This window comes from Haliotis rubra, unplaced genomic scaffold (assembly GCF_003918875.1).
Source record: "Haliotis rubra isolate DU_JTF1 unplaced genomic scaffold, ASM391887v1 Scf450, whole genome shotgun sequence".
NCBI lineage: Eukaryota > Metazoa > Mollusca > Gastropoda > Lepetellida > Haliotidae > Haliotis > Haliotis rubra.
Genome location: NW_025767136.1, coordinates 43325 through 69857, shown reverse-complemented (window position 1 = coordinate 69857; position 26533 = coordinate 43325). Strand labels below are relative to the sequence as shown.

At 40.7% G+C, this 26533-nt stretch overlaps 1 protein-coding gene and 1 non-coding gene across 2 annotated transcripts in view; both read left to right on the top strand.

The window, feature by feature from the left end:
• Nucleotides 1-26159, top strand: part of LOC124289889 (codanin-1-like) — a 53752-nt gene extending 27593 nt beyond the window's left edge. Inside the window, exons 12-28 of the mRNA XM_046726561.1 lie at nt 4033-4192; nt 5171-5245; nt 6515-6658; nt 7839-8005; nt 9249-9330; nt 9832-9924; nt 10226-10280; nt 11428-11552; nt 12990-13190; nt 14605-14687; nt 15885-16030; nt 16510-16673; nt 18117-18218; nt 18574-18637; nt 24007-24152; nt 24686-24793; nt 25464-26159. Of these exons, the coding sequence (XP_046582517.1) occupies nt 4033-4192; nt 5171-5245; nt 6515-6658; nt 7839-8005; nt 9249-9330; nt 9832-9924; nt 10226-10280; nt 11428-11552; nt 12990-13190; nt 14605-14687; nt 15885-16030; nt 16510-16673; nt 18117-18218; nt 18574-18637; nt 24007-24152; nt 24686-24793; nt 25464-26126 (2578 nt within the window). The 3' untranslated portion in view covers nt 26127-26159. The remainder of the gene's footprint in view (nt 1-4032; nt 4193-5170; nt 5246-6514; nt 6659-7838; nt 8006-9248; nt 9331-9831; nt 9925-10225; nt 10281-11427; nt 11553-12989; nt 13191-14604; nt 14688-15884; nt 16031-16509; nt 16674-18116; nt 18219-18573; nt 18638-24006; nt 24153-24685; nt 24794-25463) is intronic.
• LOC124289900 lies at nt 3165-3357 on the top strand. Its single transcript, XR_006901781.1, has one exon. It is a non-coding gene; the product is annotated as a U2 spliceosomal RNA (small nuclear RNA).
• Nucleotides 26160-26533: the final 374 nt, after the last annotated feature.

Genomic DNA, 26533 nt, shown 5'->3' with positions numbered 1-26533 from the left:
ACAGCCCCAGCTATATGACAGTGTCATACTGACAGTTCTGTACCATATATACAGTAATGTTGGTTGTATTAAACACAGCTCCAGCTATTTGATAAGAATCACTGTCCCACCTCAGTTATTCTCTGTAGTCTATTTATAGACATTGTTGTTGACGTTCTCACTACGTAATCAGCATGGCTTGTGGGTACAGATTAACTTAAACGTAGGGTGAACGTTTCACAGATTTAAAAGCTGATCTCAATGACAATATCTTACTGTTGTTTTGGTTAAAGGTCACATAAACCCTAGGGGGTACAAATACATAAATCACTGACTGGCATCGTTATAAATGAAACCCCGTCATTAAAACTACTCATTTCGACCTTTAATTGGCTTAAATCGACCTTTTTGACAACAGTGCACAATTCTAACCCGCGAACGAAATTTCAACCAATCAGAGCGGCGCGCCTCTGTGACGTCATATGAGGAATAGCTTTGAGGGCCGATGCAGAATTCATCTACATTTTAGGGGTTAAATTATCTTGTTTACAGGCTTGTATAAACCTGAAATCGTGACAATTGTTGTGGAAAATTAAAGCTGTATGTTCTCACAATCTACTGTCATTTAATTTTGTCTCCTGCTTTGCCTAGTTTCCAAGTTACAACTTGTTTTCATAGACGATTCTGTCAAAATCGATTGGTGTCGTTAGGCCCTATTTGTATAATGACTGATCCAAATTGATCCCATTTCTGTGTTTTTTTACCTCGATAATTAATCATGTCATGTAAAAATCTGTTTGTATTCTCAAAACAGTGTCGGCCCATAAGTTTTCACATGCAATACAGCAATCAATACTCCCTTGTTGTAACCCGTGTTAGGTGGTATAAACCTACACATGTTATTTGTCATCATTCATTTGATGGTCAGTTAATGAATTTATAACAGGTATAATTAGTGGTAACACACTTAGATTACCCGACAAAGGTTCCCATTTGGCATTTCTTGTGTCTGGAGTAAATATTCAACATTATAAACATCGATCAAAGGATTAACCGATAACACCCGATTGATTAATTACTTTTATCTTACACAGCGGAATTGTCAAAAGGTAGTGTTTATGTATGTAGATTTACTAATCTATACTGAATACACTCTGTCGTGTCTGTGTCTAGCGTAAAAACAACGTCCTTCTTTCAAAGGATTAACCGGCAATACATTGATTGATTGCCCATTATTGGCTAACTAAATTACTGTTTTTAAGAAGGCGGACATTATGCAATTAGTTGCCAGGTGTGCTATCTTGGGTGACCAATGAGACTATACACCAATACCTGAAAAGATTGATCACTTTTTGTATATTAAACTGTTAAAAGACACATCATTTGGAACAGTTTTGTGGATATTGATGGATACATTCCTCGAACAAGGTAATGGCCTGATATTGTTCCTATAACTTTAATCTGTTTTAATTTTAATATTTGCATTTTGTTTTATTCATTTGTCGTAGCATTCAACAGAATCATTGTTTTCGCCGTGAAGTGTAATGAGACAGACAACATGCACTAGGGTGTGTGTGCGAATTATGATTCACATTGGCAAACTATAAAATGTCTAGATATTACAGTTCTGTTATAAATTCACTATAAGTATCAGCAGATCGTCTGCTTTTATTTAGTTTCAAAATGCATACAAGTATGATAATAAACTAATTAGGATTATAAGACCAAATATACAGACGCACATTGACTATTGACTAGGTATGGACATTAACCATGGGAATGTAGAAGGAATTTGTCTACATACCTGGTGATGGACAAAATCCGTTAACCATACATATTTAACTACTTGTGGAATGTATTTTCTATCTTGATGAAGGAATTTGTCGCCCTGTCGGGAACATCCGCCAGTCTGAGGATATTATTTAGGTGACTTACAAAATCAAAACTACTTTCCTGGTAGTAAAATATGTATTTTATTGATGGCCAATAGGATTTTGCAGTGTGAAGAAATCGTTATCGTTATAAGTTGTGTCATGCAAAATCCGTTTGGTTATGATTCCAATACATATTTAACTCATGAGTAGAAAGTAGTCTTGATTTTCTAACTTGATGAAAACAAACTACAATCTCATTAATTCTAACAGATTTTTTATTTTTAAAATGGCGGTACTTCTGTCGGGAACATCCATCCAGTCTGAGGACTAATGGTATTTAGGTTTGTTTTCACCGAGGTACAAAATCAAAACTACTTTCTACTGGTAGTAAAATATGTATTTTATTGATGGCCAATAGGATTTTGCATGACATAGCGTATAACATAACAATTTCTCGTGGCAGCCAGGTGGGTGTGAATATAATACTACTTACAATATTATTGTTACTTCGACCACAAACTCACTTCGAGGAAGAAATCGTTATGTTACAAGTTGTGTCATAGAAAATTTTTATGGTCATCAATCATATGCATATTTTACTAGAATTAGTAAGTAGTTTTGATTCTTTAACTTCCGTGAAGCGATCTGAACACAAGTAAGATGTCGCTTCAGGCTTCCACAACGCCGCTTAGCACTCACAAACATAACCCATTTAGCACGAACTGCGGGGTCCTGTGGAAATCTGTGCATGGGGACACCATCGCCCGACCCTAGGAGCAATTGACGACAAAGCAACGATTCGGCATGTTGTCGTTGATGTCGAGAAATCATCAAGATGATGAGCGTGCTACACATTTTCTGTACAACTAACTGAAAATCGTTCCTCATATGACGTCACTGCAGTGCTCTGGCGACAGAGTTACGTAACCTGTCTGTGGTTTCGTTGGCGGGCGAGAGGGAGGCAGGCGACTTTTTGGCCACTTTTAATCGCTCGGTATTAATTAACCACAAGTTTTTAAAGAATAAATTTGGTGTTCCGCATAAGACTAACCACAAATCTTTCATATGTAATGGTTAAAAGAGTAACAAAAAACAAAGTTTAGTGGTTCTTTAAACTTTGTTGAGTTTGACCAAATTCTTCCAATCTGATGAGATCACATTTATTTCTGACCAGTTGTCAAGGTGATTTGACAGGTTAATGTCATGTATCACTGAATAGACATTTATAAACTTCATTCTGATACTACGAATACACTGCAAGTGAGGTTGCCTGCCATTGACAATATAGATGTCCATTATTTTTGATTGGGTTTCGCTTCTCGGCCTTTTGGCTAAGATCAAAGTGTAGTATCTGTTCTTATCAGCTTAATATCTGATAGGTCCCCCATTTGGGGACATCGATATTAAACTGATTTTTGGTACTCGGCGAAGAGTCAGGGGCTTGCTCCGCCTTTGCCACGGGTTGACCTGGTATTGCAGTACCTCCAGGACCGGCCCACTCCTCCTGGGGAGAAATAAATAAATAAAAATCAGAATATCCCCGTCCCTAAATGTATCACAGAGTAATTGCCATATTTGCATTATATTTTTCTTTAAGTATATTTTCATGAGTTTATAGCTTTTGTATATGGCTAAAAGTAAAATACTGCCAGGACCTTAAATTTGAACTCAGTCACCCACTTGAAGGAAATTGATTTGTGCCATGGACTATAGATATATATGTGCATTACCAATTGATTGCTCTTAAAATGTGGGGTTTTAGGCTCATGTTCTGGAACACAATGGAAAACAAACACAGTATGTTTATCTAATAAACACACTAAGGCCAGACCAATTTAATTTCTTGTTTTACGGATTCGCCGGTCATATTTTTCAAGAATACCCGCTGAAACAATAAAATCTTCATGTTTTTATTGGCCAAAAATGTAAACTTACAAAAAAAAATTGATTGTTTTTTTGTTCCATATACACTTCATAAAGTGCCCAAAATAAAATACTTTTAGTATTTAAAAGGAATATTACTTTGACTGGTGATTTTTATTTTTTTCCCTCCTCCCTTTAGGTTTTCTGAGGACAAAAATCCATAAAACAAGAAATGAAATTGGTCTGGCCTAAACATAAGTCATTTGATCTGAAGATTGCAAGACTTATGAACATATTTTTTGTTTAATTTTCCCAGACTACAGGAGCGTTTCATCAAACCCTTCAGTCTGGGTGGCCCATGTCCAACACCAAGTTTTACAGGGTACCAGGAGTTTTTCCGGGATTTCATCACGGCTGCTGGCAATGCTGTCTTCAACCAGCATCTCACTAACACCCTTGTTGCCAAGGTTACTGAGGTATGATCTTCTAATACAGAATTTCCTTACCATAAGAACATCTAAAATGTTTCTTCTACTGCTTAAGCTGAATTTTGTGCATATTCTGAACAAAGACCCTGTTTGACTTGTGTACTCTGCTTCAGTAATTCTTGTTTTAATATAGAATAACAATGCTCACATCACATCTCTCAATGGAACAAAACCCAGAATGGGATCCCATACCACTATCTGTGTCCATAGAGGGCATGGCAGCCTGGAAGAGACCTGGATGCCGTTGTACAAAGCGATCTTAACGCTAAGGTGACCGTAACTCCCATTCATTAGCATAGACTTAAGGTAGCCTTAGTGCTAAGGTCGTTTTGTACAACGGCACCCTGGTATTTTAGCATGATCTTTCCAGTCCTAGAATACCTTTGGACAACAAAAAAAATCAAGGAAAACTAGTGTTTGAATACCTTTAATATCTATATAGTGATATATCAGCAAAAAATATCCTATTCATGTAAATCTGTTAGAGTTTGTTATTATGTTGTGGCTTTGCTGATGAAATATCATGGAAACTGTCATAATACCCAGGAAAAGTAATGAAAATTCATCACCCATGAAGATCTGGGTTAGAATTGGTCTTGAGTAACCAAAGCTTGTCATAAGAGCGACTAACGGGATCAGGTGGTCAGGCTCGCTGACTTGGCTGACACATGTCAATATATCCAAATTGCGTAGATTGATGCTCATGCTGTTGATCACTGGATTGTCTGGTAGAGACTGGATTATTTACAGACTGCCACCAAATAGCTTGAATATTGCTGAGTGAGCTGCTAAATAACAATCAAACAAACAAATGAGTGTTTTGTAAGATCTGACTTGGATGGTGACAAAATGTAGGCATTGAGGGACTAACTGTATCATCATCATGCTATGATACTTTGCTGGGCCCAGACTTTGATATCCACAAGCTTCAATGATATTGCTGATCTCTCACTGTATTGTGTACAGCTGAACAGTACTGAGTTTGGAACTCCTGGCAGTGTTCGCGCCAAGTCGACCAGCTCCGAGACTGAGGAAGAGGAGGTAAGGAAGTAGACATGAATTTCTCGGGATTTGTTTTGAGAGTGGGGAGTGGGGGATGTATGTATCTAATACTCATGATATGTTTGGGGCGGTGGGGTAGCCTAATGGATAAAGCGTTGGCTCGTCACGCCGAAGACCAAGGTTCGAAATCCCCACATGGGTACAATGTGTGAAGCCCATTTCTGGTGTCCCCCGCCGTGATGTTGCGGGAATATTGCTAAAAGTGGTGCTAAACCAAACTCAGTCAGTCAGTCAGTCAGTCAGTCATAATATGTTTAGTAACATCCAATTCTTATTTTTATATATCAATATTTTTAATGTCATAGCATTATTACAAAACAGTTGGGCAAGTGTCAATAAATAACTTGAAGTTTTCATGTCTCACTACATTACTTCAAGTTTTCATGTCTCACTACATTACTTCAAGTTTCCATGGTAAACTGTGTCATTATCACTTCCAAGTTTTCAACGTAAGGTCTTTATATACTGCTTCTGACCCGTGAAGATCTTAGTTAGAATTGGTCTTCAGCAACCCAAGCTTGTTGTAAGTGGCTACTAATGGGATATGGTGGTCAGGCTCGCTGACTTGGTTGACACTTGTCATCGTATCCCAATTGCGCTGATCGATGCTCATGCTGTTGATCACTGGATTGTCTGGTCCAGACTCGATTTTTTACAGACCACCGCCATATAGCTGGAATATTGCTGAGTGCGGCGTAAAACTTAACTCACTCACTCGGAGTGCCTCCGTGGTGTGGTGGTTAGAGCCTCCGCCCAGAGAGTGGAAGGTCGCGGGTTCGATCCCCGACCGCGTCATACCAAAAGACGTTAAAATATGGTACTTGTTGGTCCCTGTCTGGCGTTCGGCATTTATGGGTACGACAAGGACTGGTCGGCTTGGAGTCAGTATAATGTGTCTGAGTGGGTATTCATGCTTCACTGCGGCATGGTATCTCAGTGGGCTAGCACTATAAAAGCAGCTTAAGTCTGGGCTAGTACAAGCAGCCGCACATACACATACACACGCATGCACGTTGTCATATGAGCGAAATATTCTCCAGCACGACGTTAAACCCAATTTCACCTCACCTCACCATTGCGTAGATCGATGCTCATGCTGTTGATCACTGGATTGTCTGGTCCAGACTGGATTATTTATAGACCGCCGTCATATAGCTGGAATGTTGCTGAGTTCGTTGCTAAACAACAACCAAACCAAACTATACTGCCTCAGCCATACTAATGAAAAGAATTTGATTTGTGATTTAGGATCAACATGAGTTGTTTGCTTCCTGTTTGATGACACTGCGGCTTCTGGGGAAATTCCTGGGATTTCTAACATTCCTGCCATACCAGACCACGGAACCACTGCCAGACTCCATGAGGGTCAGCTATGCTGCTCACAGGAACACAGTATGTTGAGAGCTACTAGTTTTTGATGGTATAAATTACTTAGGCCTGTAATGCCTATGTTTACTGACGTTATCATTAACATGTTATTGTACATGTAGTAAACTTGGACAAAGTACTGTGACTATTTGTCCCAGTCCACCCAGCTGTGAATGGGTACCTCGTAAGGATGAGAAAGCTGCAATAACTTGGTGCGCCTAGTGGCTGCAAGAGTTGTATACTCCCCAGGGAGTTGAGATTGATAATAAGATGTGCCTTTGAGATTGACATCCAGTGATCGAGGGAAACAATACCAGTGCCTTGAGCATGTACTAGTTGCATGGATATGCGCGATATATAAATATCCTATAATAATGATAATAATAGTAACATGATAAATATGCGGACCTCGCCTTTGAAATGTCTCGCTTGCATCCCAAGTACACTGTCGTCAGGCTCCCCATTGTTCTCGGTGCCCTTGGTTTGGTACCTCCTGATCTCTTGGCGCAGATCAGGAGAGTGCCCAGGTTCTCCACCAGGAGCACAGCCCTTCTGACACTCTGGGTAATGCAGAAGGCTGCAGTGTTGGAGAGCCTTCATATTCTCCGGAAAGTTCTTGGTGGGTTCGACTAGGCAGTATTTTCTGGGAGAAGTCCCATTCGCTGTCTGGGCTGCGTGTAGAGGGGGTGAGGGCCCTGAGCTGATGATGAGCCTTACCAGCCTGACTGTGCCAGGATCACCCAAACCCTCTCTGCTGCATTTTCATCTTTAATCTGTTAAAAATAATAATAAATAATACTAATAATACTTATGCTATGGACATGTTACTGGATTTAAACCATGGACATGTTATTATGACAGAGGGTGACGTCATAACTGTAAACCATTATGGCATCATACGTCTAGCGGTGTTACACTAGTGTAATATTGCCGTAAAAATATTACACTGCAGTATCTTCCACGGGTGAGTAATAAATTCTTGTACTTAAACCATGAAGTTGTTGAGTTTGGGCAAAATATTTTTCTTTTCGTTTATTTTATGCAGCTTATCTGGAGCTGTAATTGCCAAGATTGGTGAAGGTGTTCAAGAGAATGTGCGATGTCTCTCATCCAGGTAGAGAGTATTCAGATCACAGAAATCTGTTTTATGTTGTGGACGTTTTTGCTGATGACCACAACTTAAGTCAACAAATTGTTTTCCCAGATTCCATCTCCTCTGGACTTTGTTGCCACAGTACATTGTGCCGTCACCTGCCGGAGACTTGTCTTCACCATTCCATGGCTGGTGGAGTTTGCCTCCCAGATGGACCCTCTAGCCCCCACAGTGCCAGTGTACCAGGGCTTCCTCTCCTGTCTTAGACATGTTCTCAGGTAGGGGAGACAACTCACAAAATTACAGCCAACACTACCATTTTGTTTTGCTTTGGTTATTCAGAAAAATCAGATTGGTATTTTGTTTGGTAAGACCATGTTTTAAAATGAACCCAACAAACAAAACTGGTAGAAACCATATGCCTTTTCTAGTCAATTATTTCAACCATATTTGTTGATACATTCAGCAAACTTTTGCAATTTCTACTATAGTGACTTGTATGGCTGTGAATTGGCAAATATTTTTATTGTAATATATTGTGGTACAGCTGTTTGTGTTGCGATATATTGGGAGCTAAAGTGTATGACAGTGTGTGACGCTGATTGTACACACAGATCCTATTTTCTACATACTGAGGCCGTAATTATCAGTTACATGGTTCTGAAAACTGGGATCTGAAACTTAGATTGGATAGTTAGGGAGTTTTTCTTTCCTTTTTATACAACTTACACTGCATAAAGTATGCCGTTTTGTCAATTGATTACGGAGCGAAACATCAGTGTAGGTCTTAACTTAAACCATAGAGATTATCTGCTATATCAGAGATAAACTTGCCACATTTGTTAACCAATATACCAGTTCATTTGAAAGTCGCATTACGGCATTACTGATAGACCGGTAGACTGGTAATACTGTGCCGTCCTTGAAGCATTAAGGGCGGTAGGGTAGCCTAATGATTAAAGTGTCAGCTCGTCACGTCAAATTCCCGGTTTCGAATCCCCATATGGGTACAATGTGTGTAGCCCATTTCTGGTGTCCCTTGACCCATGAAGATCAGCAACCCCTTCTTGTCATGTCACTGAAGGCTACTATGCTTGTCGTAAAAGGTGACTAACGGGATCGGGTGCTCAGGCTCGCTGACTTGGTTGACACATGTCATCAGTTCCCAATTGCGCAGATCGATGCTCATGCTGTTGATCACTGGATTGTCTGTGCCAGACTCGATTATTTACAGACCGCCGCCATATAGCTGGAATTTTGCTGAGTGTGGCGTAAAACTAAACTCAATCACTTACTCTGGTGTCCCTTGCTGTGATATTGCTAGAATATTGCTGAAAGCGGCATAAAACCATACTCTCACTCACTCACACACTTGAAGCATTGACTTGGGCATTAAACAATATTCACTTAGCCTTTCAGAACATCTGATGGTATTTATAGGGTGATATGTATGAGGATTAATTTGCATGAAAGCAGTTTGTACTTCATCTACCTATGGACAAACTGATCATTGTATTGCAGCATAGCCTGGGAGAGAGCATCCACAAACAAGTGTTTCTATGGAAATCTGATGGTGGTCGTGTTGATAAGCTGGCTGTTTGATGTAAGTTGACCTGTAATGGTGATGTTCTTGTGGTTCTGTGGTCATATTGCTGTATGTAGTCTAAAGCCTTACCTCACTCACATATTTATATGAGATTTAGATGAGTAGTTATGTACCACACACACACACACACGCACACACACACACTCTATCATAAGAAGCCACTTATTGAGTTGGGAGGTCAACCTCGTTGATTTAGTTAACTGCATGTTAATGTATCCATATGGAGCAATGTTCATGATGTCAGTCAAAGGATGGTGTGCTTCAGACAGGATAGTTGGGTAGCCCAGTGGTTGAAGCGCTGTAGGGCTGGGTTCGATTCCCTACATGGATACAATGTGTGCAATCAATTTCCAGATTCCCCAGCCATGATAGTGCTGGAATAGTGATACAGGTGCTTAAAGCTCATCTCTCCTTGTCTGTCTGTCTTAATATAACTTGAATGTTGCGGAGGTTGGCAGGAAACAACAAACTCACTCACTCACTCACTGACACTTTCAGACTCCAATGATGCCTGATGGACTGTTCTTCAAGGAAGTAAGTGAAGAGGAACATGGGACCGACAGGGGAGACACCATACAACTCCTACCTCTGGTGAGTAGCAACACACCTTGTACAGGGATACAGTCTATATTGGGTACAGTAAACGTGAATGTCAGGTTGCATCACCACAGAATGTAACAAAAATAGTATAAAACAATGCATTGTACGAATTGGATAGGTTATGAAAACACTTTTATGTTTTTTCTGTCAATAAATGCAAAGGACTCTTGAATTCTGTACAAATGTAAAACCTGCAGTGATGGGTATTGTTTTAGACAATTAAAGGAACCAAGGGTGTTTTGTATCATTTTACAGCCGTGATTGTTGTGATGTGTTGATCTTTTGTTTTCAGGATGACCTTGACCTTGTGTCTCAGGATCTGCTGTACACATGTTGCCCTTATGTTGGTGAGTAATGGCAATGCAGTTATCTGAAAGAGTTGGTTGTATTTTGTTCAGTTTTATTCTCACTATGTTCTGAAAGTTTTAAATGAAACAACTGGAACTGTTTTCAATGATAAACACACTGTCATCCATTAGTATGCCTGGCCAAACGTCACTTATTTAATGGCTGCAATGTTGGAATATTTCAATCCAAATCATTTATTCATCCAGACCTGGTTAGAGACCAAAATTTGGCCAAATAAGTTTGAAGCAAATATCAGGAAAAAATAAATCTGAAGTTGACTGGTCAACTTGTTCAACAACTTATTGTTTGCATTTGACAGAAAATAGAACCGATAAAACAGAAGTGACTTGAATTTTTAGATTTAAATGCTTGCTTTCTGTGATAATCCTTGGTCCCTGTTCCACAAAGGCATCTTAACGCTACCACTGTCATACGTCTATGTTAAAGTTTGGGCGTTATGATGACCTTAGAGCTCTGGTAACTTCATGGAATAGGTCCTTGAGTAGTCACTTCCTAGTGGACTGGCCTGTGAATGGTGGAGTAAGAGTGTGAAGGTTTCTCAGAAGTGTCATGGTCTGTTATTGAGTAGTCACTTCCTAGTGGACTGGCCTGTGAATGGTGGAGTAACAGTGTGAAGGTTTCTCAGAAGTGTCATGGTCTGTTATTGAGTAGTCACTTCCTAGTGGACTGGCCTGTGAATGGTTGAGTAGTTTCACATGGTCTGTTATTGAGTAGTCACTTCCCTAGTGGACTGGCCTGTGAATGGTGGTGTAACAGTGTGAAGGTTTCTCAGAAGTGTCATGGTCTGTTATTGAGTAGTCACTTCCTAGTGGACTGGCCTGTGAATGGTGGAGTAACAGTGTGAAGGTTTCTCAGAAGTGTCATGGTCTGTTATTGAGTAGTCACTTCCTAGTGGACTGGCCTGTGAATGGTGGAGTAACAGTGTGAAGGTTTCTCAGAAGTGTCATGGTCTGTTATTGAGTGGTCACTTCCTAGTGGACTGGCCTGTGAATGGTGGAGTAACAGTGTGAAGGTTTCTCAGAAGTGTCATGGTCTGTTATTGAGTTGTCACTTCCTAGTGGACTGGCCTGTGAATGGTGGAGTAACAGTGTGAAGGTTTCTCAGAAGTGTCATGGTCTGTTCCAGCTGAGATGCGCAACTTGATGATGGAGTTTGCTGTGGGGACCAACACTCGAGGTACCATCAGGAAGATCACCCCTACGGCTGCCAACACGGGGCAGACGGCAACATTCACACAGAAACAGCTGCAGGTGAGAACTATAACTGAAGGATGTACACACAGGACAGTTCATGCAGATGAATTAGAATCCCAGACTACCCTTGTGATGTTTGAAGCCTTTCCTTCAACATTAAGCTGACATTGTGAGAATGCCCTTCAAGTAAGAGCTGAACTCAAACCACTCATTCATGTTGATTAATGTAACAGTGAGTCAGTGAGAGATGATAAGCCTTAGCATTAGTGGTGATCCGATTAATTGAAATAATCGAAGATTGGTCGCAGTCACTAAAGGACCAAGCAGTCGATCATGTTTTCTCATAATCGAACACAAACAATTCTGGAACACTTGTTTGCATTAACAATATTTTTCACAAGGTTGGTTTTGTCTGTTACATTTCATGACCACTACAAGCTCGTTCCAAGTCATGATTGAATTTATCTTCAAGATTCCAAGAAATTAATGTTCCTAACCTACTACTCATCCTTTAAAGATGTGAAATTTGCAAATGCATTTTGTGCAATTTGCAAAAAAAACACGAAAGAATTACATGTTTTTTTCTGCATTTTTTTGTACATTAACAAAAATAATCAGGAAAATTTCATAAATGACGCTTACCAATTATTTTCGGTGATTGATCGGTTGTAATGAACCAATCATCAATTATGAGATTTTTACCAATTCCCAGCACTACTTAGCATATTTGTCAGTTTTGTATGCACTAAACACACTTAAACTTGTTCTTCCCACCATTTGTAATATCGACATTGATACCAGCCGCCAAGATTCCATACCAGTGATCTGTTAATTAGAAACTATGTTGGAGCAAGAGGACTCCACTGTACCTAGGTCATGATCAGTTGATATTCGTAATTTGTTTATCTGTGCAGGTTGTTTCCTTACAATATACTTTTACTCTTCAGAGTTGCGTCTCTTATATGCACCAGCATGTGCTGGTTTTGTTACAAATATGATCCTGGTTCTGTCAGCTCCATATCCATGGATGGGTTTATCAGAAATTGTAAATATTTTTGCATCACTTTTCAAGGGGAATACAAGTGTTCTCTTATAACCTCCTGAGACCGCCTCCGTGGTGTAGTGGTTAGAGCGTCCGCCCGGAGAGTGGAAGGTCGTGGGTTCGATCCCCGACCGCGTCATACCAAAAGACGTTAAAATATGGTACTTGTTGGTCCCTGCCTGGCTCTCGGCATTAATGGGTACAACAAGGACTGGTCGGCTTGGAGTCAGTATAATGTGTCTGAGTGGGGTATTCATGCTTCACTGTGGCGTGGTATCTCAGTGGGCTAGCACTATAAAAGCAGCTTAAGTCTGGGCTAGTACAAGCAGCCGCACATACACATACACACGCATGCACGCCGTCATATGAGCGAAATATTCTCAAGCACGATGTTAAACCCAATTTCACCTCACCTCACCTATAACCTCCTGACAATCGATACTTAATTACAGACTCAGCTAGAAGAGAATTTCTTCCACAACCACCCGTCCTCTCTCAAACGTACTGTGGAGTTTGTAGGGGAGAGAACTGCATCCAACTTCATCAAACTGTTCCGAAGCTCCATCCTCCCGAAGCAGCTGATGGCAGCTAAAATGAAGGTCAAGGACCTGAAGGAAAGACTAAAACTCCTGGACCAGGACAAGAGAAAAATTGTAATTTGTTCAATGAGTATAATGATATGTGTAATGAGATATAATATATAATTACCAGTGAGGTTATGAATCCTGTTGGCTATGCTGAGTTGCTTCCCTTGAGCGCACAAGAAAGAAATGATTATTGGGTGAAATCTCAGGTTATGTTTCTAGGTTTGTTAGCTCCAAAGCTGTGCTCATGGGTTTTTAATCAAAGTAATCAATGTCGCAGATCTGCATCACTTTCAGCTTTCCTCCCACATTCAGCTGATGTACCTTAAATTTTTACCTTGTCAGACTACCGCCTCCGTGGTGTAGTGGTTAGGCGTCCGCCCGAGGCGGCGAAGGTCGCGAGGTTCGATCCCGACAGCGTCATACCAAAAGACGTTAAAATATGGTACCGGTACTTGTTGGTCCCTGCCTGGCGCTCGGCATTAATGGGTACAACAAGGACTGGTCGGCTCGGAGTCAGTATACTGTGTCTGATTGGGGTATTCATGCTTCACTGCGGCATGGTATCTCAGTGGGCTAGCACTATAAAAGCAGCTTAAGTCTGGGCTAGTACAAGCAGCCGCGCATACACATACACACGCATGCACGTCGTCATATGAGCGAAATATTCTCAAGCACGACGTTAAACCCAATTTCACCTCACCTTGTCAGACTTCTGTTTTTGTGGAAATTTGTGGCTGGGTGGGTTGAATCCCTGACTTTATGTGCTGGCGATTAGGTGCTTTACTCTGAGAGTGTGGGTTTGAATCATGGCTCGCTGACATGGTTGATGCTTGCCATCGTATTCCAATTCTGTAGATCAATACTCATGATGTCAGTCACTGGATTGTCTGGTCCAGACTCGATCATTTACATGTGGCTGTCGTACAGCTGGAATATTGCTGAGTGAGGTGTTGAACATCAACCATACCAACAAACATAGCCTCAACAGGGGTGGATATAACCCATTGCCCGATGTCCGATCCAGTGTTTTTTTTCTGTCGGGCAAGCAAATTTGTATATCACACTGTACGGTGTCAGTTGATATTCCAATGTTAATTATGTTGTTTATTTAAAAAATCAACAAGAAAACGGCCGGTATAGTGGAAAAAATTATCAGGGCAAGTGATTTTACATGTGCCACTGTACTTGTAGCAATTTTAAAGTTATTTCCACCCCTGCTCAATAATTTGGTATTTTCACCCACGCATCACTACTGAACCACATATCATCCACATGTATTTACCAGTAATGAAAGAATGTAGTGTATACAAACCATTGATCATGTTGGCTTGTCGTGATGATGTTGCTGATGATGGCTTGTCGTGATGATGTTGCTGATGTTGGCTTGTCGTGATGATGTTGCTGATGTTGGCTTGTCATGATGATGTTGCTGATGATGGCTTGTCGTGATGATAATGCTGATGTGCCTCTGCCTCTCCAGGGTCTGCAGTCGGAGGAGGTGAACAGACTGGTGCCGCACATCTACACTGATCTCAAGACACTGGTCAATGAGGAACAGAGAGAGTTAGTATTTGGGCAAAATGTCCAGATTTACATGGAGAAATATAAGTGTTATCCTGGTTGTGTGATGGACAACAGGGTTTGATTCACAAATATTGATGCAGTTTTCATCGTTATGTGGCGAATATTAATGTGGCATGGTTAATGTGATGTAAGAAAAGGAAAGCTGCTTGTTTCTTTCCCCAAATAATAATGTTAAATGTTCTTGCTCTTAAATTGATCACACTGAATAATTGACTTATAAATAAGGAATTAACCTATGAACAATAAAGCCAAAATGTTGAATCGTATCGACAGCAAGACACCCACAAATCCATCATTTCAATAAGATGTCAATGTTCATTCACCTATTGACTTGTTAGACGAGGGCAATACAAAGCAATCCTTGAGCTAAAACAATCATCGCTGCCTTTCTTTAACATAGATTTATGGCAATCATACTGCTAAGATTGCTTCGTGGTACAGGCTTAGCAGTTTGTTGCTTTTCATAAGAGGGTAAGATGTGTTAAATAGTATCCCGGTGTCAGGTGTTTTTGACGATGTAAGACAAAACATATTTTTTTTCTTAATATCATTTAAAGTTTATATTTTACTAAACGTGAATGATGAAGGATATATTCATCTATTTCACGCCAAAATATCAAGTATTCCCTACAAAAAATAGAGTCGATAACATTGTATCGCCGAAACTATTGCCGCTCTCCACATCCAGGTATTTTGTAAGGGTTTTCGACGATGAGGCATACTTTTCGCTCCGCACTGGCAGGGAAGTGTTGTGATCACGTGGCTTCCTATTTACTGCCTGTCACAAGCAGACGACTGATCTTACTGAAATTTTGCTTATTATTTCTTTATTATGTAGGCAATTGATTTTGCATCTGAAGTGGTATTGCTGATCTCGGGTAAATAATATTGATGTTTGTGTGCTTTTTATATAACTTAACTTCCGGGATTTCCATTGTCAATAAAACTTCTCACGACAGCAATTAGGCACCTGCCTTACCGATGAAACTGCTTTTGCACTCCGATCACGCACCTACTCCCCCGATATAGCGCAAGCAATGCAATCGTCAAAATCACCAGAACGTCGACAGCTCGCTTTGGGACATGATCTTTACTTCCAGCCCCATGGGTTTTGCTAATACTCAAAGATGTGTTCTTGAAAGAGATAGATTTGAATTAGTTACAATGTTTCCTCAGATTTTGTCAGAAGAAAACACTGGCTGCACTGAAGCTGCTGTTGCCCGAGGAACAGTCAAGTTCAGTGGTTGCCATGGCAGCAGATATCTCAAGTCATCAAGCAGAAAGTCGAATCACACATTGGATCAGCACCAATATCACTCTAGGTGGGTATCTGTGATGGTAGTCAATGAGTTATATCACACATGGGATCAGCAGTAATATGACTCGAGATGGGTATCTGTCAGTACTCAGCTGTATCACATATGGGATCAGCACTTACATCACTCTGGATGGGTATCTGTGATGGTAGTCAATGAGTTGTATCACGCAGGGGATGAGCACTTATATCTAAGTAAATTGGTATCCATGTTGCTACCACACATGGGATCAGCAATTACATTGTGCAAATACTTAGGTACATCTTGTATATTTTGGGGAGCGGTGGGGTAGCCTAATGGTTAAAGCGTTGGCTCGTCACGCCGAAGACCCGGGTTCGAATCCCCACATGGGCACAATGTGTGAAGCCCATTTCTGGTGTCCCCCGCCATGATGTTGCATATTGCTAAAAGCGGCGTAAACCCAAACTCAGTCAGTCAGTCAGTCAGTCAGTCAGTCAGTCAGTTGTATATTTTGTCAATTCCAGGTATGATCCAAACTGAACTTACAGGATCCAGCAGCCGGATCCTCTGTACCCACCTGTTGCTAGGCAACCATAATTCCCAGACTGACCCTGCCACAGAGAAGGCAGACATCAGTCGACACAAGGAGAATGCTCGTGGTCTGTCTGACATCATCTGTGACATCAAGGTATAACTTCCCTACACTGTGAAAAACAGGACGTCATATAGGTGTTTTGTGTAGCAGTACTCACCCTTATACTCCATGTTATGACAACAGCTGGGTTTCTGAGTATTGCATTGCATGTCCAAACATTTGTCACTCCACTGGAGGTCATAGTTCAAATATAGAATATAGATGCTTAATTATGCATTGTACTGTGTTGTGACTGATCAAGTTTCTTTAATTAATACTGCGAAACATTTTAAATGCTTCTATCACAAAAAGAGTGCTTGAAGTACTACTGTAAAATATGTTTTGGTTCAATACATTTATTGTTCCTTATCCTGACTCTTACTTATTGCTTATCTCCCCTTTCTCCCGAAGTACATTGGAAACTTCTGTCCTATGTTCCCAAGAACAGTAAAAATAGCTAACCCCAAATGGGCCTCTCCTTGCGCATGCGCACCAGCAACCCACTTGATCAGCGGTAGCTCATCACTCTATCCATTTTCGCCCTACAGGATGGTCGGGTGGATTACCTCTGTTCACCATCCAAGTTAATCCTGTTCTATTTCGACCCTTCCATAATAAAAAAAATATGCTTGGTTTTTAATCATATATCCTTTTTACATCATAACTATTTTGTTGATATACACTTGATACAGCTTTTCTGGGTTTTTCTATTTTTAAGTTTGAAGTAGCTTTCCTGTTGATTATAGACTGATAAGTGTCATTTAGATGTAAACGCATTGTAAATCTCATGTCTATGAGAAAATATCCTTTGCCTTATCCACCCTAGGTTATCAGGCTGTTGTGAAATAGTGATGATATTATGATATACCCAGTATAGCTCACTATAGCTTACTGCGGTAACATTCACCGACTCATTTACTATAACGTGTTTGAGTGGCATTTACTATAGTCTGTTTGCAGTGAAAACGTACCGATGAATTTCACCTTAAACAAATCGGTAAATCAAATTATATGAAATTAAGATTGCGAATCCTCATAATTTTACCTTGCCAAATGAACATTTAAATCTCAGAATTTTATTCAACTTAGGATAAAAGTTGTTTAGCAAATGATCATAGTTTCAAATCGCTATTATTGGTTTGTATTACAAGGGGGTAAATAGATGGAACAGTAGATGGAACAGTGAAACAAATGCACGTGCTGTACGTAATGAGTGTTAACTTAGACCAACCCTACTTGTTCTTGGTGTTTCATCTAAAGTGCATAACCCCTTGTAATACAAACCAATAATAGCGATTTGAAACTATGATCGTTTGTTAAACAACTTTTATCCTAAGTTGAATAAAATTCTGAAATTTGAATGTTCAATTGGCAAAGTAAAATTATGAGGATTCGCAATCTTAAGTTCGCTTTAATCAATTTACTTTTTTATTTAGAGTGAAATTCATCGGTACGTTTTCACTGCAAACAGACTATATAGCTGACCATCTGTTGCAGGATATGATAAGATGTCTACTGCTGTCCACCTCCACCCAGTTTGACCTGCCCAGCTGTCTGGACCTGCTTTCTGAGTCGAACACAGCCCTGGTGGAGAGACAGGTAGGACTGGGCCAAAGTGGGATGTTTGTTGAAACAGAAGGGAATGAAAGAATGACCTTTTTCTGTATTCATTTACTAACACTGTATATTTGTTGTCATTATTTATGGAAGATTGGGCTGGTTAACTGGTCTGAGGTGCCACATTTTGCTGTACAGAGTTTTGGACCTTAGCTGAACCAGGATCCTGTGGTCTGTCAGTAAATGTATGGAGAACAAAAGAATGCTGGTGACATCTATGAAACTCTGCTCCTGTTCTTCTCCAGACTTGATTATTTACAGACTGCCACCATATTGCCAAGTGTGCCGTTAAACAACATACAAAACAGTTCTTCAGCTTGTTCAATATTTGTTTCAGGATCTTGTGCCACTTGTTGTCAAATCCTTAGCTCAACTGATCTTCAACCTAGCTCTCACAGCTGGTAAGTCTGGATATAAATGTCTAAACAAGCACTATTTTTCCTTATCCTGACTCATGCTTTTTTGCTTGTCTTCTTCTTGCGAACATAGTGGAACGCTTGTATCTCCTTAATTGAAGCTCCCTTCAATGTAAAATCACTAATTGGTACTCACCACGAGTTGCCTCCCTTTGCCCTTTTGGCGGGAACAGGTGTCGCCACCCTCTGGCCTCATGCTTCACTCTCTCCTTCTTCGCCCAGTGAGCAGGATGTGAGAGCGCCTGTGTCTCCTTACACACTATATCCTTTGATTTTTCTTAGTTAGTTACCTCTTATAGTTTACTATAAAGGTATAGCTAGTATTCTTCATTAATTTGTATTGATAATTAATCGTATTTCTACTGTTTATTCACCTGAGTTCGTGATTGTTCAGCTAGTATTACGTTGATGAAAATCTGTACTATTTGTAGATTACGTTTTTCCGCTTCCGATCCGCATGTAGTATGCCCTAGTTGTTCTACGCCTTGTGCGTTTGATTCACGTTGCAGTTACTGCATTAATTTAACTAATTCTGCCTTTAATAAATACCATCTTTGCGTCTTGAGGCGTGCTGCAGATAGATCCATAAACAAGGTTTAGACATGGCGATACATCGAATTCCCATCCAGTCAGCTGCTGTCGATCGACCCCCTCCCGTCTGGTGTTCTGCTAGAGACCCCATCGGAAGAGGGGCGTGGGATGCAGTCCGTCACCTCTAAGAAGCGACCGGCCTCCCCAGACATCCCGTCATCGCAGATAAAGTCCAAGAGGGCCTCAACGTCTTCTCAACGCAGACTTCGTACCCCCAGGGCAGCGTCATCCTCAAAGGAAATCTACGAAGTCGTCAAGAACTTTCTCAGCCGAGATCGTTCCAGCCGCAGAATTGGGCCTCTACGATGACCAGCCGATCATCATCCCCGACATAAGCCACAAGAAGAGACCGGTGACAGCTACAGTGACTTCAGCAGAGATCACCATGCAGCCTGATGCCTCTACACTGATGTCAGACGAGATCCTTGAGGGCCCCACCGTTAACATCGCAGAGAGGGCACCGTCTACTTCGTCGCAGACCATCCCAGAAGATCTGATGCGGCAAATCATGATCATGATGGAGGCCACTACAGACTGGAGAAGCAGCCAACCCAGGGTCGAGCCTTGCGAAGGCTCCAACGTGAACAACACCCCAGAGGCACACCCGTCAGCGTAGCAGCCACGGCAAGCCACCTTCGCGAAGGAAGTCTGAGACCACCTCGGCGAAGGACCCAGATGTACAGCCTTCGGCCTTAGCGGAGATCATCACTTCTTCGGTCATCCTCGAATCACGGACTCAGACCACCAGACCTCCACGGAAGCCTTCGCGAAGGTCATATCACCGTTCCCCAGGACCGGACGCAGAGGAAGCTTCGCGAAGGCATTCGCGAAGGACACCTGAACCCAGATCGTCATCATCTAGAAAGTCATCAAGGGACTACACAAGAGCTTCGCGAAGCTATCAACGTTCCCCTCACAGGTCTCCGAGAAGGTTAACCCACAGACGTAGATCACCAAGACGATCTCCTCGCCGTTCACCACGCCGATCTCCGTGTACATCACCACGTCGATCACCACACAGGTCTGCACACAAGCCTACAACCAGGTCTCCACAAGCTCAAATCTGTTAATACATCCACACACCAAACAGGTGCACGGAAGCCCAGAAGTATTCCAACTTCACGTATGGACTGTATTAAAATGTGTTTAAACAAGAGAGGATATTCTGCCAGGGCGGCAAAAGCGGTCACGCTTGCCTTACGGTACTCTACGCGAAACTTGTACGACGACAAGTGGCAGTTTCGAAAATTATGCAGCAAATAAGGGATTTACAGCGAGAGATGCTACACATCCTCAAGTGGCAGACTATTTGTGTTACCTTCGTCAAAACAAACATTTAAAAGGCTCGACATTATCAACATATCTTGCCGCGCTTAGTTCTGTGCCTACGATGAGAACGGGTGTCAAATTGACTAAGTCGCCAGAGTTACTGGCCTCACTACGTGCTTTCCGATTGGAGGACCAAAAGCGAAAGTTCCACGCCCCAGCTTGGGATCTGAATGTAGTGCTACAACACCTCACAAGTGAGGCTTATGAACCATTGGAATCGACAACCTTTGAATTTCTCTCACAGAAAACACTTTTCCTGTTATCTCTAGCCACGGCAGCCAGAATGTCCGAAATTCACGCTCTAGATTATGAGAGGATACAGTTTGATGACAATCAAAACACAGCGCACCTGGGATTAAGATGGGATTTCATCGCCAAAAATCAACTACCAGGTCAACCAGACAGGTTATTCCACGTCCCGGCACTATCTTCGATTCTCGGATCTCAAGATACACTAGACTTATCGCTGTGCCCAGTCAGAGCTCTCAGAATCTATTTACGACGTTCCAAAACAAGGCATAGATTGCTCAAACGATTATTCATCCCCTTGTCGACAACAACTCAGACAGAAGTCTCTCGTACCACCATATCTATATGGATAAGGACTGTCATACTTCGTGCCTACAAGGCAGCAGGCTTGGACCCTCCAACAGCATCAAATCCCCATGAGATCAGGGCATTGGCTTTCACTCTCGCCCTACACGGTAACTGCTCATTGAACACAATTATGGAAGGATGCTTTTGGAAATCTAACATGGTGTTTGCTAATCACTATCTGAGAGATATCACCACCGAGGACGTATCTGGCATTCACCATTTCGGTCCCTTGGTCCTCGCTCAGCAGCTGACAGTCCCTCGTAGGCGTTAAAAATTACCCTCAAGAGATTATTATGTATGGTATACATACATTATCTAGCTTATAACTCTACGGAGTTCTAGGGCTATGTATATACTTAGCTTAAGTTATTCAGCCTTAAGCTTATCCTGATATTATGGTCAGTTGTACAGCGTCTCTAGCAGAGTCGCTTTTATATTTCATTATTTATATCTATGTAATATATCTCAGTATATTATTAATGTAATACCCCAGTTATGGCATTATATAACCTATGGTTTATAATAGAGGAAATATCCTAAGTCTATGCCTTCATGAAGTTCCCGTAAGGGGTTATTACAGTTATATCTATTCAAATCACTAATTATAAATCCAAAGTATTCTGTTTTCCCACCTCCGGTTCCGTCAGTTCTACAAGCAAAAAGCATGAGTCAGGATAAGGAAAAATATGTAATTTTTAGAGTAAAATTGATATTTTATACTTATCCTGACTCATGAGGTAAGCCCTCCCATCCTCCCCACATAACACTTTGGATTTCCCTGTAAATTCAAGTGTTGGGCTCGCAAAATCAGGAGAGAGTGAAGCATGAGGCCAGAGGGTGGCGACACCTGTTCCCGCCAAAAGGGCAAAGGGAGGCAACTCGTGGTGAGTACCAATTAGTGATTTTACATTGAAGGGAGCTTCAATTAAGGAGATACAAGTGTTCCACTATGTTCGCAAGAAGAAGAAGACAAGCAAAAAAGCATGAGTCAGGATAAGTATAAAATATCAATTTTACTCTAAAAATTACATTATTATCCCCTGCAACGCGTTTGGCGGGGGGGTGGGGGGTGTGTTATATATTAAAATGGACTCCGTCCGTGCACATTTGTCTTTTCCGGAGCAGAACTCTAAAACCGTTCAATATTTCTCCACCAAACTTGGCACATAGATAGATCTGGTGGTGTACTGGTGCCTTTTGGTAGTTTTGGAATTCTGAATAAAATATTTTAGGCATTTCCATGGCAACAAGTTGGACTAAAACAGAAATTAGTGGTAGTGCACTTTTCCGGAGCAGAACTCTAAAACCATTAAATGTTTCTTCACCAAACTTGGCACATACATAGATCTGGTGGTGTACTGGTGCCTTTTGGTAGTTTTGGATTTCTGAATAAAATATTTTTGGCATTTCCATGGCAACAAGTTTGACATAGACTGAAATTGGTGATAGTGCTCCTTTCTGGAGCAGAACTGTAAAAACCTTTCAATACTCTCCTTCCACTTTTCTATATACACACCTAAATATTTGACATAATCATAACTCGTAGACATAATCATGAAGAGTATTTTGCCATTGCGGGGGATATTGATGACTTTGTCTTCTTGTGCCTTTTGTATGAAGACACTTTTGAGACTAATAACTAACTATAATGCAATGTCACCTTGAATCATCCAGCACATTAAAAGAGTATCAGTATTCATGTTATATCTTAATGGTGTGATGCAAGCAACTGCTTGTCATATTTAAGGTAGCAATCAGCATACAATGAATCTTGTTTAAAACAAGATTAATGGTGTAATGGTCAGCTAATGTTTATGACCTGGATACAGATTTGACTTGATGATTAGATGGACAGACAGACAGATATATTATTCAGTTACAAAGGTTAAAAGAATGTCCTCACATGTTAAGTAATTGAGGGTTCTATGTGAATGTTTTCATTATGAATAAGTCACATATAATGTGCTTTTTAATATATGTCATTCCATGTATACTTTATATGCAATTATTTGTTACCTGGGTAAAATTGTTTTACCTAAACATGGACAAAGATTTTTAGATAGAACAATATGCACAGTTAGATCACACTGACACAGTTGTTCTTCCAACACATAGAGCCTTACAATCATTTTTTATCTCACCTTTTTTAACTACTTCCTTCGATATGCTGCTATTTCGATGACCTTCCCTCAAAACAAACAAAGCTTGACAGTCTTTCATACCATTCAATATGCGTGAATGCAACAAACGTTTTGAATCTTCATCAACAACTACTAGAATTATTCGGCCTCTTTACCTATGTGGTTAATGTGTATTGAATCATATCAGTTTTATTGTGTGTATATGTGTGTAACCAGCATTCATTTTGTACATGTAATTATTGTGTATATTTTTGTAAATTGTGTGCATAAGAATTTCTTCAAGGATAATGAAGTCTTGTCTCATCTCGTCTTAGGTCAATTTTGGCATAAATCACTGGATTTCAAACTGAGTTTGACAATTTGAAACAGGTGAATTTTAACTGCATTTTTAAAATAAAAAAGCCCAAACAACTTAAGTAATCTATCCACCTAACTCAAATTGTCTACTATTTTTGAGTTTAATATCGATTTCAGTTCATTCCGGGAAATGCATTTTCCTGCGTTTTCTCAAATTTGAGTAAAAACTCAAGCTTAAGTCAAAACTTTGACATAAGTTTGTTTCGAGAAATCGGGGCCAGGTCTCTGTTAAAAGCTGCAATATTGCTGATTCACCATTAAGGTATAATCACATCAGGACAGACTGAGCGTATCTGTGACCTACCTATTGTGTGTTGAGAGTTATTCCCCCTTCTCCAGTGCTTGAACGGCCAGGGACTGTGTCTACAGACATCTGTACAAGGTGCATCAGTTTGTGGAAGCTACAGCTGGGAAAGGAGACAGAGTTTGATGGGTTGTGTTACGCCAGAGTCATCAACGGCTTGTCCAAAAGTCACAAATCGCAGGTACACCTATAGTTCTCAGATGTCAATTTTTAATCTTTCATTTTGTCTTCTTCTATCATGTGCATGTAGATAAGTGAGGAATTCACAATAAAGTTTCATGTACTGACATTGTATGAAATAGCTGGCTGTCTGCTTTCCAGTAGATGGGATCATATCTTTAAGGATATGGGCAATTTATTCCTGCGCCTGATGACCCAGTAAACTATGTCAGTATTTGCATTGTGGGTTACATGTGAAAACTCCCATGAAGCACAGAAAAAGTTTATTGGTGCAAACGGTTTACTCAGGCTAGAAAACATCATATATTTGTCAACCTGGACTGGAAAAGAACCAATATTTGACAGGCCTGCTCTGTAAATCAATCAATACTAGCATGCACAGTTGGGGGCCTGAAGTGTAAGTGTCCTATAAATTCTATTTAAAGGCATGTTTAAGTATGAACATATGTGATCACTACCTGTGTAGAAGGCCTAAGGTTTGAAAGCATGTGTCTACTGTTTACCATATATAATTAAATCTTGTATTTTATTTAGCATGTCAGGTCCTGCTACACACAGTTTGTCATTGCTCTCTTGGAGGAGAAGATTATCGAGCCAGCCACTTTCAGGGATGCTTGCCATAGGGTTATCAAGATCTCACAGGTGAACAATGTAGGAAGGGTTGCCAAGTTGTCTGGGGTCACACAATTCCCTTTGCAAGAAATCTGTGATTGTAGGTTCTTGTTAGTTAGTTGTGGAAGATCTCTCAGATCTGTACCACAGGTGTGCCACTACCCATGCACACATTGTTCGTTCTTGTTGTGCAGAAAGCCAGCCAACTAGTAGCACCTTGGTAGTTCGAGTCTACCACATCGTATCCGAATTGCATAGATCGATGTTCATGCTGTTGATCCCTGGATTGTCTGGTCCAGACTCGATTATTTACAGACTGCCGCCATATAGCTGGAATATTGCTGAGTGTGGCGTAAAACTAAACTTACTCACTCACCCAGTCTACTAACTTTACAAACTCAGCATTCCCAAGTCTGCCCATGTTGATAACTGTTCTATTTGGAGATGTCAGTTAATAATCCCAAATCGATGTTTAATGTTTCGCAATTCAAGTTGCTGTTTGGCTGATATTTAGCGTCAATGTAGAGGGCGTGGCTTCTGTGCATTCTATGTAAAATGTTTGCATTTAGAAAAATAACAGAACAAAGAAAATCACAAGTTTGAAGAATTTTGCATGCCAGAGATATTTTGGGCAAAACTTGTTAACAGAATGCTTTCACATTTGAAGATTTTCTTTAAGATCATCCATGTTTTGTTTCAGTCAGCTAATCTGGACTTGGTGCCTCTAGGACAGGTGGTTGGGGACATTTTTCAGCATTTCCACAAAACAGAAGCCATGACTTCCTGCTTTTGTAAAACTCTGGAACGGCTGTTTCACATCTCTGCTGAGGGCTCCCAACTTGCAAGGACAATTCTACCCCTGCTGGACAAGTATGTCCCATTGAAGGGGGAGGAGGATACGAAGCATCCAGACAAAGAACCTCGAGAGATTGAGGGAGGAGAAAATGATGTGTTCCTGGTCAACAAACGGGATCGTGTTCCTGGTGATGCTGTTCATCTCCAGGATCAGCCTGGTCAAAGGAAGGGCATGGGGGCAGATCATGTCACAGATGCTGATTACGTAACAGATGCAGATTGTGTCACAGATGCAGATTGTGTCACAGATGCAGTAGAGTTGTTAGAGAACAATTCTCAGTGTGACAGTGTGGAAGAAAGTGATTCTAACACAGGACATTCAGGAAATACAACAAAGAAACTCATACAATTGACAACAGGGAAAAATCATGTTGAAGCGGTGAAATTTGTAAAACAAGTATCATCGGGGATCTCTGAATCTCAAGACGAGAATGCAAACAGAAGTAAAGGTGCAAAGGGACAGAGTCTGAAAACTGATACACCCAGCCACTGTCTGGAAACATCTTAACCCCATGTTGCTTGTAGAATATGAAATCTTATAGGAAAGGAATTATGTAGTTAAAATTAACAGTCACTATTGAGTATAATTGTTATACAGACTAATTATTTCCATATTTAATTGCTCGTTAATATAGTTACTAACAATGTACATCGGATGTTCTTAACTTTCAGCTCTATTCCAAACTTTTCTCACGTGGTGTATGTAGGTAGGCAGATTTTTTGTCGATCAACTCTCAATCACAGATGGCGGCGGTGGGGAAACCTAGTGGCTAAAGCATTTGCTGGTCATGCTGAAGACCCGGGTTCGATTCCCCACATGGGTACAATGTGTGAAACCCATTTCTGGTGTCCCCACAGTGATATTCTTGGAATATTGCTAAAAGCGTTGTAAAACTAAACTCACTCACTCAATCA